At 50.2% G+C, this 14,005-nt stretch overlaps 1 protein-coding gene across 1 annotated transcript; it reads left to right on the top strand.

Moving 5' to 3' along the window:
* The first annotated feature begins 1,209 nt into the window (after positions 1 to 1,209).
* On the top strand, positions 1,210 to 13,421 carry wif1 (wnt inhibitory factor 1). The gene is made up of 10 exons (XM_056589453.1): positions 1,210 to 1,443; positions 1,671 to 1,810; positions 5,288 to 5,396; positions 6,575 to 6,715; positions 8,840 to 8,935; positions 9,382 to 9,477; positions 9,612 to 9,707; positions 12,141 to 12,236; positions 12,606 to 12,701; positions 13,291 to 13,421. The coding sequence occupies exons 1-10, from the start codon at positions 1,302 to 1,304 to the stop codon at positions 13,419 to 13,421; spliced, it is 1,143 nt and encodes a 380-aa protein (XP_056445428.1). The 5' UTR covers positions 1,210 to 1,301.
* The last annotated feature ends 584 nt before the right edge of the window (positions 13,422 to 14,005 follow it).

Raw genomic sequence — 14,005 nt, 5'->3', positions numbered from 1 at the left:
AACTAATTGCTATGTTAGATTGGTGCTTGTTTGGCCTTCCAAAGATAGGGTATAAGAATAATTATTAAATTGTATAAACCAAGGTTGGTAGTTCTGTTTCCATTTGAATATTTGTCAACAAACAGATTGATCATTTTCTTAGGGGCACCACCTCATTTCAGTCCTTGCCAAAAAAGAAAGGAAAAAGTTGAAAGATCTATAATAAAAAAAGTTTAAATGATGAAGAATGAATATGAAATTGTCCATGTTTACACATGTGTGCAATAGAAGGCTATATTGCATTGTTGTCTTTTGTTGGCTCTGCGCTTGGCTCATCGTTCTCCGTCTGCTGTTCCCGAAAGTTTTTTTTTTCTTTTTTTCTGTGCAATTCTCAAGCACGCACACGCACACACACACACACACACACACACACACACACACACACACACACACACACACACACACACACACACACACACACAGACACGCGCACCACACACACGCAGCTTGGTTTACTTTAAAGAGCCTGTGAACCCCATAAGACAGATCCATCGACGGCAGAAGACCACACAGGAGGATGATTTGTCAAACACGCACGGACGCAGACACCCAAGCACACACACACACACACACACACACACACACACACACACACACACACACACACACACACACACACACACACACACACACACACACACACACACACACACACACACACACACACACACACACATTCCCTGTCCCCCATTCGCCGTGAGGTGCGCTCTGAGAATATACTTTTTAAGCTCTCGTTCTGCAGCGCTCACGTAAACACAATTATCCCAATGATGCGTTGCGTTGGTCGCGTTAACGTCATTTGGAGCTTGTTATCTTGGCCTCGGTGGTTCTGTCGACATATTGGCCTATATGTATAATAGATTGAATCCACATAACTTAACGTTCCACGATGCAGCCTACGCACGTGCAGATAAAGTCATAATCCTTCTCTTCAAAAAAATATCCACACCTGGTTCTAAATATGTAGACATGAAATTTGTTCGAAACTATTTCCGAGCCGAGCCCCTTGAAACGCACCGCAGGACTGTGAGCGTGTACATGTGTTTAACTGCGCCTCCCTGTGGAGGCAGGCCGGTACTGCATCCCACGGTGGACCATAAAGTAGCCGTGTAGCGCTGTGCGCCTGACACACCAAGAGGCATGCAGCGCAGTGCTCGAGACCAGCCGCTCCATTCTATCAATTAAGAGGAAATCCGAGGAAACCCAAACCACCAAGTAACAAACACCCGTTTAGAGAGTTTTCCACCCCTAAAAAGACGAGAATGGATACCAACATCACGTTTTTTAGGCTTTCCCTCAAAACCTGTTTTCTGCTACTTTTGGGCTGTTTGTTAACGAAAGCCGTGCAAGACCAGGGGAGTTTATACATGTGGATTGATGCCAACCAAGCCCGGATCCTAATTGGTGAGTAGCGCTACGACGCGCTTTCATTTCCCTGCCATGTTTCTGCATTTAATTGAAAGAATTTACTAGGATATGTCTTCAAAATTAAAACGGAGACTTTAAAATGACACCACTGACCAGGTTTTGTGGTTTCTGTGCCCGCGCGCGTGTGTGCGTCTGTGTTTCTGTGTGTGCGTGTGCGTGTGTGTGTGTGCGCGCGCGCGTGTGTGTTTAACTTCCACTGACAGGTTTTGAGGAAGATATTCTGATAGTATCGGAGGGGAAAATGGCTCCATTCACCCACGACTTCAGAAAGGCGCAACAGCGGATGCCTGCGATCCCAGTCAACATCCACTACGTGAACTTCACCTGGCAGGCGACGGATCAGGTAGAAGGAAACTAAACCTAAATCCAAAAAAACAACAACCCAGGCCTTGTGTTATATCGCTTCTAATTTGGTATGGAAACATGAAATAAACGCGCTCACAAAACAGCCTTTAAAAAGGAAATCTAAAAAAAGTTGGTAGCGCGTCAAACTGATGACAGCAATTTCACGTTTACTCGCGTTTCTATGTTCGACTAATTGGAGTAAAGCCCTCTGTATATCCGCCGCGTTGTAGAACGGAGAGGTGAACAAGGCGAGATCAAGAGCCGGCCGCCGCTGATGCCTCGGTGAGGTAAAGCTAAGCCCAAACAGAGGAGTTTCCTTTTTAATAATCTAATTCCCATCTCTTGCGGTATTTTACATCTTGGTGTCGTAGGACCTGCCGCCACGGATCAAAGGCTCGCGCAGCCTCTGCAGGCATGTGCCAAACATCTGGCCCATCTGTGCATTGAAAACATTGGTCGAATTCTCCAACGCGTGCCAGCAACAGTGTTTTATTGGAGGAGGGGGAGAATTTCCATAGAATTGTGCAGGTGCTCGCTGGTAATCTTGGTCTCTCGGAGTGTGGTGTTGCAGGTAAAGGCTAGGCTCCAGTTTATTCCACTATAGTGTGATTCACGTTTTTGATTTAAAGTTTTAAAACTCAAGCAACTTTACTTGCTTACTTTTGGAAACACACGATCATGGTTTCATCATTTCTTATCAGACACTGCGTTTTTTATTCGTAGACAGTGTAGATGTTTACGATAAACCCCCTTAAAATAAACCGTAATCTCAGCACAAACTGTTCAATAAATCGTGTAAAAGTCCTTCACACGAGTCCTCCCGACATGAATGTTCACTCATCGTATTTCACGAGACCTGCCAAAGTTTTGTTGAAGGTCTGAAACTTTATTATCCCAATTTGGGATGACATGATTTTCTGGCAGCCGGCCTTCGGATCTGAAAGGAAAGAGAAGCCATTGATGAGTGATTCAACACAGCTCATGATGTCATCGCCTGCTGGCCAATGGGGCCACTCCCTCTGGAATCTGATCAGAGGTGGGGGGGAGGGGTTGGAGGGGGGGGGGGGGGGGGGAGGTAAGGGAGAGGGGGGGATGCTGTTTTTTTTCTTCCTCCCCGGTTGCATTCAATCACCTTTCAAAAGATGCCGTCATCACCCGGCCGTATGATTGACAGTTCAGGGGAGGACCCGACAGGACACGCCCCCCCCGTTGTAACAACCCCCCCCCTCCCCCTCCCCTCCCCGCTACGCACACATCCACCCAGCCCACAAACCCCCCCACCCCACACACACACACACACACACACACACACACACACACACATCAAAAACACATCTGTTTGATCTCCGACATCGGCCATTTTTTAATTAAAAGTAAACTTATCTGTAAGTAAATGTAATGACACCCCTCCCATAGCCCCTCACCCCAAAGACACACACACACACACACACACACACACACACACACACACACACACACACACACACACACACACACACACACACACACACACACACACACACACACACACCAAACCCCTAGGGAAATCATCCCTTAGCGTCAGTATACCTAACATAACAAATGAGTGCAGCGCTGCCAACTGTGGAGCATGTGCACACACACACACGCACACACACACACACACACACACACACACACACACACACACACACACACACACACACACACACACACACACAGGGTCTTCTCCCCTCCATTGTGCTGCCGCCGGCCGGCCTAATGGTGCGGCCGCACGCACTGAGATCATAATCCGCGAATGGCATGTCGAGTCAGCGAATGGGGTGAGAGAGAGAGAGAGAGAGAGAGAGAGAGAGAGAGAGAGAGAGAGAGAGAGAGAGAGAGAGAGACTGGAGAGAGCCCAGAGAGCCCAGAGAGAGAGAGAGAGAGAGAGAGAGAGAGAGAGGGCCCTTCTCTTTCCGGGGCTCGGTTAACCCCGGGTAAACTTCAAAGGCGGCGGCGGCGGCTTAGGAACAAAGGGCCCGGCCGGGATAAAAGGCAGACGACGAGAGTTATCGGTGTTGGTTATTACCATTCAGCCGCCGGGATTAGCCGACCGCCGCGCTGCAACGCCGCCGCCACCCTGTGTACTTTACCCTCCGTCGGAGCGTCAAAGCTGCCTCTATATGCCCTGCTGCTGCTGGGAGTGGGGTTCTCTTCTTCTTCTTCTTCTTCTTCTTCTTCTTCTTCTCATCCTTCTTATTCTCCTTCATCCCCTCTTCTCCTTCTATTTCTTCTTCTTCTCCTCCTTCTTCTTCTTCTGCTGCCGCAAAGTGAAGTGGGGAAGATGAAGATGAGAGAGAGAGAGAGAGAGAGAGAACGAGACTGGAGAGAGCCCAGAGAGAGAGAGAGAGAGAGAGAGAGAGAGAGAGAGAGAGAGAGAGAGAGAGAGAGAGAGAGACAGAGAGAGAGAGAGAGAGACAGAGAGAGAGAGAGAGAGAGAGAGAGAGAGAGAGAGAGAGAGAGAGAGAGAGAGAGAGAGAGAGAACGAGACTGGAGAGAGCCCAGAGAGAGAGAGAGAGAGAGAGAGAGAGAGAGAGAGAGAGAGAGAGAGAGAGAGAGAGAGAGAGAGAGAGAGAGAGAGACTAAAACACACGCACCGTGTTAGAGAGCTTTCATCTTTCCTTTCTGCTTTTCTATTTTCTATTTCTGTGTGTTTCAGTTTTTTTTTCTTTTCGAGACCCCCCCCCCCTCGTGCCGCCCGCACTCATCTGACAAGTGTGTAATTTTCAAAGGGAGAGGGGCGACGCGTTTTAAGTGGGGTTAGGGCGCCCCCCCCCCAGGCCCCCCTCCCCCAGCTCCAAACCCCCCCACATTGTTTTGAAGGGGTGGACACACTTGTTGTCTCTAATGAGAGCTGCCGAACGCGCGCACACACACACGCACACACACACACGCACACGCACACACGCACACACACATACCACACACACACACACACACACACACACACATACCACACACACACACACACACACACACACACACACACACACATACCACACACAGACGCCTCTCCTCAGAGTGTGTTGCATATCACTGCAGTCTCTGCAGCCTTCATTTCTTTTCACCATTGATCTCAAAGTTAAATTGAGCCGTTGTTTTCTGTCCCTAAAAATAAACATTTTCATTTGCTGTTAAACATATGAATAGAAAAAGATTTATCGAAAATACAAAACAATACCCAATCTCATATCGAAACACACACCCACGAATCCCCTAACCCTAACCCTAACCCTAACAGGGTTAGGGTTAGGGTTAGGGTTAAGGGGTTAGGGTTAGGGTTATCTCCCACAACACGGTGTTTGCTCAAGGTAAGGAATTCAGATCTCACTACTACCATCACCACCACCTACTCTAGCACCACCTCCATCACCCTCCCTACCCCCATCACCCCCACCACCACCTCCCCCACCATCTCACCGTGCCCCCCCCCCCCTGTCTCTCTGTCTTCCAGGCGGACTACTTCTATGAGTTCCAGAGCCTGCGCTCCATGGACCGGGACATCATGGACAACCCCACCGTCAACCTGCCTCTGCTGGGGACCGTGCCCCACAAGCCCTCAGGTAACCATGGAGACACCCCCCCCCCCCCCCCCCCCCCGCTGAGGGACAGGGCTCTGGCAGGGAGGCCGGGGTCCTAGCCAGGGGCCTTTGAGAAAGAGAGTGGAGATGTTTGAGGATCATCCCGGCGACGTGTGTGTGTGTGTGTGTGTGTGTGTGTGTGTGCGTGTGTGTGACATCAATATCAGCCTGGTGGAAACAAAAGACAAACTGTTGTTGTGAGATTGCCTGTGTGATCCCTGTCACTATTGTTTTGTGTGATTTGACCGGCAGTTTGTCTGCTTATAGGTCGGAATGAGGCGGCCACCGATTATTGACAGGATGGGTACTTTATTCTACCGGACTCGTTCGCTTCTTCAGACACACGCACTACCGCTCGCTCTCCTCGCTCGTCCACTCACTCGCTGACGTCACTCACACACACACATACATACATACACTGCCATTCTCGCGCACACACATACGGTAATCGTAACACATGCCTCGTTATTGCAACGTTCATGACGTTCATGTTTTTTTCCATCTATTAATAATAATAATTATAATAAATGAAATTTATATAGCGCTTAATATGGTACTCTAAGACGCTTCTATCTATTGAAAGTTAGGCTATTAAACATGTTGCATTCTATACGGCCTGATTATGTCATTCTTTAAGCTATAGCCTAATAAGAAGCGCTAATAGGATATTTGACTAAACCGACCAAACTAGTTGAGGGTTTGTGCCTACCTGCAAGCATCCTCCAACTGCAATCTTTGGTTATTTATTTATTAATTTAGCTATACTTTAATAGTATTCTTTCTGTTCAAATCTGTTCAGTGTTCCAAATTATTTGTTATTGAATGTAACATTAAGTTAATTGGTATATAAGTGTTGTTTAAATAAAATGCTTTTTAAATTTAAAATAATCGTGGGATGTATCGAACCGTGGGTCAAAAATCGTGATACAAACCGAATCGTGAGTTTGTGTATCGTTACAGCCTACATACTATATCTCTATGTGTGTGTATCTATATACTCTATCTCTATGTGTGTGTGTCAGTGGTGCAGGTGGGCTTCCCGTGTCTCTATGTGTATATATCTATATCTGTGTGTGTGTGTGTGTGTGTGTGTGTGTGTGTGTGTGTGTGTGTGTGTGTGTGTGTGTGTGTGTGTGTGTGTGTGTGTGTGTGTGTGTCAGTGGTCCAGGTGGGCTTCCCGTGTCTCGGGGATCAGGATGGCGTGGCGGCCTTCGAGGTCACCATCCTGGTGATGGACGCCGGCGGGAACGTCATCCTCCGGACGCCCCACAACGCCATCTTCTTCAAGACCTGCCAGAGGGGTACGTGTCCCCGGCCCCCAGCCCGGGGGGGGTTCTGGGTTCAATCCCCCGGTATCACCTCCCACAGCCTCACCTGGGGGCCTCCTTGAGCAAGGCAGCCGTCCTCTCCACTCTTGCCAAAAGTATTGTGGGGAAGGCTTGAATGTCTGAGGGTGAGGGTAAGGGCTCCTCTTCCTCATCCTCCTCCTCTTCCTCCTCCTCCTCTTCATCATCCTCTTCATCCTCCTCTTCCTCTTCCTCCTCTTCCTCCTTCTCCTCCTCTTCCTCCTCTTCATCCTCCTCTTCCTCCTCTTCATCCTCCTCTTCATCCTCTTCCTCCTCTTCCTCCTCTTTATCCTCCTCCTCTTCATCGTCATCCTCTTCCTCCTCCTCGTCATCCTCTTCATCCTCGTCCTCCTCTTCCTCCTCCTCTTCCTCCTCTTCATCCTCCTCCTCCTCCTCTTCATCCTCCTCCTCCTCCTCTTCCTCAGCCACCGGTTCTGGCGACCGAACCTTGTGGAGCCCGCTTCAGCCGGGGGGGGGGGGCGTGCGTCCGGCTGTTGTTGGGGGGATGGGGGGTGCTCTTTGGCAGCAGGCTGGCGTTTGTAATCACAGGGGGGGGGGGGGGGTGGTTGTGTAGGTTCCGTGTTCTCCAGGTCAGAGAGAGGGGGGCTGGGTGGGGGGGGGGGTGATGTCATGTGAACACTATGATGACAGGGCAGGAGGATACAGAGGGAGGGGGGGGGGCTGTTTCATAGACAGATTCCCTGCAGCACCAATGAACACACACTCACACACTCACACACTCACACACTCACACACTCACACATAACCACACACACATTTGCACACACACACACACGAATAGACGCACAAAAAACACACACACATGAAAAGACACACACACACACACACACACACACACACACACACACACACACACACACACACACACACACACACGCACACACAGTGAACGTATGGGCAGTGGGCACACATGCAAATAGTAAAGCATATGCATAAAACACCAGCAAGCACGCACCCCCCCGCCGACCCGAGCCGGGGTCTTGTAAAAGCCATTCCTCCCGTCCCCCCTGGTGAGATAACAAGGCGCTGGAAACCGCCATGACGGGGAAAACAAAAATAAACCACATTCCCATCATAAAGCAACAGGAAGGAATATCTCAGCCCCACCACAGACCCCGCCCCCCTTTTAACACACCCCTCGCTATCTCAGACACGCACACACACAGATCCTGATGGGCAGGGTGTGTGTGTGTGTGTGTGTGGGGGGGGGGGTGTGAGGGTGTGTGTGTGTAAACATACCCCCAGAGCCACTGATCCCCCCCCCGCCCCCCCCCGCCCTCCCGACAGGAAGCAGGTTGTCAGTGGCCTTCATAGCGGGGCGACAGCTGGCCCACGCCCCCCCCCCCCCCCCCCCGATACCCAGGGGCTACGCCGGGGCCCCCAGTTGGGCTGGAGGAGCCAGGGGCCGCGGGCTCCGTGGCTATCACTTACCGGAGGCCCCGTAACACAATCACACTTCAAACGCACGCACAACCGCTGGGAGTGGTGGTGTGTGTGTGTGTGTGTGTGTGTGTGTGTGTGTGTGTGTGTGTGTGTGTGTGTGTGTGTGTGTGTGTGCGTGCGAGAGAGAGATTGCATGAGAGGGAAAGTTTGTGTTTGTGAGAGAGATTGTTTGAGAGAGATTGTGTGTGTGTGTGAGTATGTGTGTGTGTGTGTGTGTGTGTGTGTGTGTGTGTGTGTGTGTGTGTGTGTGTGTGTGTGTGTGTGTGTGTGTGTGTGCATGTGTGTGTGTGTGTGTGTGAATTCCCTCACTGCGTACATATAGATGGTTGAATGGACCAAAAAAGTTTTCGTTTTACATTACATCCTTTCATCAAAACTAAAAACGTACTCCAGGGTTAGCACTTTAGCATCGCCATGCTATGCTAACACACTGTGTGCTATGCTATCCCGCCACGAGACGCTAGAAACCCACTTCCAAGGAGAACGTACACACATAGAAGGAGCTGAGGGAGGGGAAGTGGGGGAGACTCCCCTCCCCCTCCCTCCCTCCCTCCCCCCCTCCCCCCCTCCCCCCCTCACCCCCCTCACCCCTCATCCTCCCATCTGTCTCCCCAGCCAAGTGTCCTGGGGGCTGCCGGAACGGGGGCTACTGCAACGAGAGACAGGTGTGCGAGTGCCAGGACGGCTTTTACGGCCCCCACTGCGAGAAGGGTAAAGTTTAACGTTCTCTCACGTTCCCCGACCCAGTGTGGGCACAGCGTTAAGCATAATGTATTATATATTTTTTTAATCCTGAAATTGTAATTATATGTCTGAGATACTAGTCTGAATGTTTATCTGTCCTTTATGTCTGGTAAGCCAACGAAGAAATTCTACCTTGGTGGACGTTAAAGATTTATTCTATTCTATTCCTCTTCCTCACCAATTGTTGGACGAAACGATATCCCCGATGCGTTAATTTTTTATCGACCAATCGTGATATATAATGTATTTAAATTTTCCAAAACGTTGCATCAAATCTTACCGATAGTGTTATTTTGTTTATCGGGATCCTCAGTTTAGACGTCAACTCTTTATCTCTCCTATTCTTGGGTATCTATTTTTTTATTTATTTTTTTTAAGTTAGCTGAACTTTTTAATTTTTTTTCGGGAAACAGCTCTTTGCTCGCCGCGGTGCTCCAACGGCGGGCTGTGCATGAGCCCGGGGGTGTGTATCTGTCCACCTGGTTACCATGGCAACAGCTGCGAGAAAGGTACGCACTCACTCACTCAATCAACTCTCACACACACACACACACACACAAATGATTCTGATTCTGATTCTGAAATGAGTGCTGGGGTTTCTTTCTTTGAGTATGATTTCATACCGCCTGTCCTCCCTCTGCAGCCAACTGCAGCGCCACCTGTCTGCACGGAGGAACCTGCTTCCACCCCGGGAAGTGCATCTGCGCCGCGGGCTACGAGGGCGGCCGCTGTGAGCTCAGTGAGTGCCGTCGCTCAGACATGTGTGAATGTGATTGGTGGACTGGGTAGCCCCGCCCATTCTGCCGGCGACTCGAGTTCGCCCTGCACTAGGGTCGCGAGAAGAGCAATGCATTTCTTTCTGCTTCTGATGCGTTTTTCAGGGAGCCAATCACCAAGCTGGCTTTTCCCCCATGGCGCGCTATTGGCTGGTTTAACACAATGACGACAGGGAAGCGACGGCAAGCAGCCAACAGAGTCATTTGAACTAGGCTCTTGTGCTAAAGAAAATGACAGCAGCTTCCCCAGACCAACGTGCTTGGTCTGCCGATAGCCAGGCGAACGCCGAAGGAAAGGATTGTCAGCGGACCGCTTTATCTCCAGTGAAACACAGAGTACTTCCATATTGTCTTTGTTTATTTTGTACTTTACTTTTATACAGGCATCTCCAACAGGGACTTCGTGTACATTTCATTTAGAAGCAGGTCAGGGTTTAAGTCAGGCTGCACACAACGGGGATTGAACCCAGCAACTTTAACACCGCGTTCACGATGAAACCCATCCGTCGACGGATCTCATTGTCTTTGTACGGGGCGCTCTTGAAACGCATTGTGGGTCCGTCCGTTCTGTCCGCTCCGTTGCCCGCGTCAAAAAGTTGGGAAACTTTCAACTTTTCAGGCAGCGACGGATCCGTCGCCCGGGCCAATCAGATCGCGTACCCCATACGTCAGACCCGCCCCCCGTCATCCGTCGACGGACGCGCGCAGTGTGAACGCGGCGCAACCCGCCCTGCCCTCTGAGGCAGACAGGAAGCGACCTGAGACAGGTAGACCCAGGTGACCCACGGAGGAACACAGGTCACCTCATGCTGTTTCCAATACGGCCAGTGTAGACGATGTAAAAAAAACGATGTAAAAAAAATTAACCGAAGCAATTAATCACACACACACACACACACACACACACACACACACACACACACACACACACACACACACACACACACACACACACACACACACACACACACACACACACACACGTACACAGCGTTGACTTTTTTTAATCCACACAATAAGGGCATCTTTTAAAAATCCGATCGGATGCTTTAAACAAATTACAAGCCCGGGCAGGGACTTGTAATTTCCAGGTTATGAAGTCATGATAATGCAGCATGTTGTTGTTGTGTACAGCACTGGGATTCTCCCACAATTGGCCCGCGGAGTTTGAGCTCACCGATATATATATATATATAAATAACACGCAGCCCTGTGTTTAAAAAGTTAATCACATCTTGTGAAACCAAACCAGGGCCTGTGCTCCGGAGAGATCAAACAAGGATGTTTAGTACGTTTTCTTTTTTTTTTCCTTCCCGTCGCGATTCATCGTGCGGTTAAAAGCACAGCGGTCGACCTAGCAGGCTCACATCTGAAGCACCAATATGCAAAGTTTTCCATCAAAGGACTTTTTCGATTTTTTTTTTCAAAACGTGAAGCTGTAATGTAAAGCAAAAAATAAAAAACGAAAAGCAGAAACCAAAAACGCTCTTCTTCTTCTTCTTCTTCTTCTTCTTCTTCTTCTTCTTCTTCTTCTCTCTCCGAGCATTCCTTATCATCTCTTTTTTTTTTCTCTCAACGCATATGAATTCCGCGAATCCCGTCCCGCCCGAACAGAAAGACCACGCTGGGATCCAGGAGACGTTCATCAAATAAACGCGTGCAACCGAATCCCTTCGGAAACATCCCCCTCCCGCGGTCGGAACGCTTCGGGGGATTTTCCCTTCGTCCCCCCCCCCCCCCCCCCCTTGGTGTTCCTTCGTGGTTTTCATCGTGTCGGTTATATCTCCAAAACCACGGAGACAAAAGGGGGGGGGGGAAGATATGAGGATCGCCATGGCGACGGCTAGGAAGGGTAAAGGCGTTTTTTTTGGGGGGAGGGGGTGCTGTTGACATTTCATTATGCACGGCTGTCCACATCTAAGAGGCTGGGACACCCCCCCCCCCTGTGGACCGACACTTGGAATTTAGGGGGTTTTGTGATGTGGAGACCTGGATATGAATTACATTCTCTCCCGAGTTCCCCCTTTGCGTTTAACCGATCGGGGCTGCTCTGCCGGTTCACCCACACCCGATCTCGTGCCAAGAAGGAGTTTCAGCAGCAGGCGGTATATGTCGGCGTCGTATATGGGTTCAAGATGGTGCTTTCGCCACGAGCACTAATCACGGTGTTCCCCCATACGGTGTAGTCCAGGGAGCCGGGCTGCTTGTTTGACTCGGAGCCAAAAGGTTGTAGGTTCAATCCCTGCAGCCTTCCTTGAGGGGTCCTCGCGCTGCTCGCTCAGGGACGACACGTACGGAAAACAATCCCTGCGAGGTTCTTTGGATGGCGTTCAGCTCAGTTCCGCAGAACTGAACACAGAACGCGTGGGAGCCGATCTCATGAGTTGTTTCTTTAGGTAAATGTCGCCAGCCCTGCAAGAACGGCGGGAGGTGTACGGGCGTGAACAAGTGCAAGTGCAGCAAGGGATTCCACGGAGACATCTGCTCCAAAGGTACACAACATGTCCTTCTGGCCACCTGGAACACTCTCGTGTGTGTGTGTGTGTGTGTGTGTGTGTGTGTGTGTGTGTGTGTGTGTGTGTGTGTGTGTGTGTGTGTGTGTGTGTGTGTGTGTGTGTGTGTGTATATATTTGTGCATGTGTTTTTTAAATGTAACTTTTTTCACATGTATGTGTGTGTGTGTGTGTCCGAGTGTGTGTGCATGTGCTTTTCACGTGTAACCATGTGTGTTTGTGCTATCCCACGTCTCATTCCATGTGCGTGTTCTGTGTGCGTTTCTGTTCACGTGGGTTCCCACATGTTGTCTCACTGCGTATGTGTGTTCTTCTGTGTGCATGTGTGTGCGTCTGTGTGTTTCCCAGCTGTCTGCGAGCCCAGCTGTGGGGCCCACGGGATTTGCGTGGAACCCAACAAGTGCCAGTGTCGGGACGGCTGGCACGGACGCTACTGCAACAAGAGTGTGTAGAAGCAACACCGAGACATCCCCCGCCAAACACTACCAACCTAGCAACAGCTAACCCCCCCCCCCCCCCCCTCCCCTGCCCCCCAGAGGGGTATTGACTACCATACATGACCATCTGCATGGACAGGGAGGCAAAGAACCATAGAGAAACAGTCAAAAGACCACTGGAGTCTCTCTCACTCAAGAGATTGCTGTGTTACTTTCGCAAGCAGTGAAGGAATTATCGAAGGCGAATGCACAGTGTATTAAAGGAAAAACTGTAGTGTAGCAAAAAGTGTTGTGCTACGTTTTTTAGGATTATTGTTTGGTATCAGGTTTACGACCTATACATTTTTCCAAAGATCATCTAATTATGAAATACACCGATGGGCAAGATATTCATGAGAACGGACACACGCACACGCACACGCACACACACACACACGGACACACACACGCACACACACACACACACACACACACACAGCGTCACCATACCCTTGCTGTTGCTGTCGTAATCCTGTCCAAATCCCAGACAACGGAACACCTGGACCCAGCGGGGGCCACCTCTGACCAGGCTCCTCCTCTTCCTGTCCTTCTCTCAGGGTACCGGGCCAGCGTTGCCATTGGCCACCGTCCGGCGGCGGCCAAGTTCAAGCAGCCGTCGGCCGCCAGCAAGGGCACCAAGGACACGATGGAAGGCGCCCGCGACGCCGACACTAACTACGTGGTCTGAGGCGAGGATGTCGCCTTCGTAGTGTCAGCTGACCCCCCCCCCCCCCCCCCCCCCCCCCCCCCCCGCCCCTCTATAAAAACACACAAGTGGGATAGCTACTACTACTCGACCCTCTCATAAACAACAACAACAAAATTACTATAGAGATATTCCGTACTTATGAGAGAGAGAGAGAGAGAGAGAGAGAGAGAGAGAGAGAGAGAGAGAGACCACTGCCCCCCCCCCCCCCCCCAGAAACCTTCCGGTGATTAGCGGTGTTGAGGCCTACTACGACCGCGCCCTTTGACCCCTCCAGGTTTTTTTGTGTTTTGTTTCCTTAACAATCTCTCCCGTTGAATTATTGCCGATAGTCTTTCGGATCAAAACATTCTCAGGACAGAACGCGTGTTTTCCTCTCGTGGGCGGAGGTGTCGGCTTTGAAGAGTACCTACGTGCACAAGTGTTGTGTGACCTCTAGCGGATTGATCATGCTCAAGGTTAAACCTGCGCTTGGTTGATATCTTTCGAACCCAGACGCTCGTTCGACTTTTAGGATAAACACAGTTTTTCTTACCTCAACAGAGTACTCAGATTAAGCTTGGACT

The sequence above is a fragment of the Gadus chalcogrammus genome, chromosome 4 (assembly GCF_026213295.1).
Source record: "Gadus chalcogrammus isolate NIFS_2021 chromosome 4, NIFS_Gcha_1.0, whole genome shotgun sequence".
NCBI lineage: Eukaryota > Metazoa > Chordata > Actinopteri > Gadiformes > Gadidae > Gadus > Gadus chalcogrammus.
The sequence above is the reverse complement of the archived record's forward strand: the minus strand, read 5'-3'. Positions and strand labels throughout refer to the sequence as shown.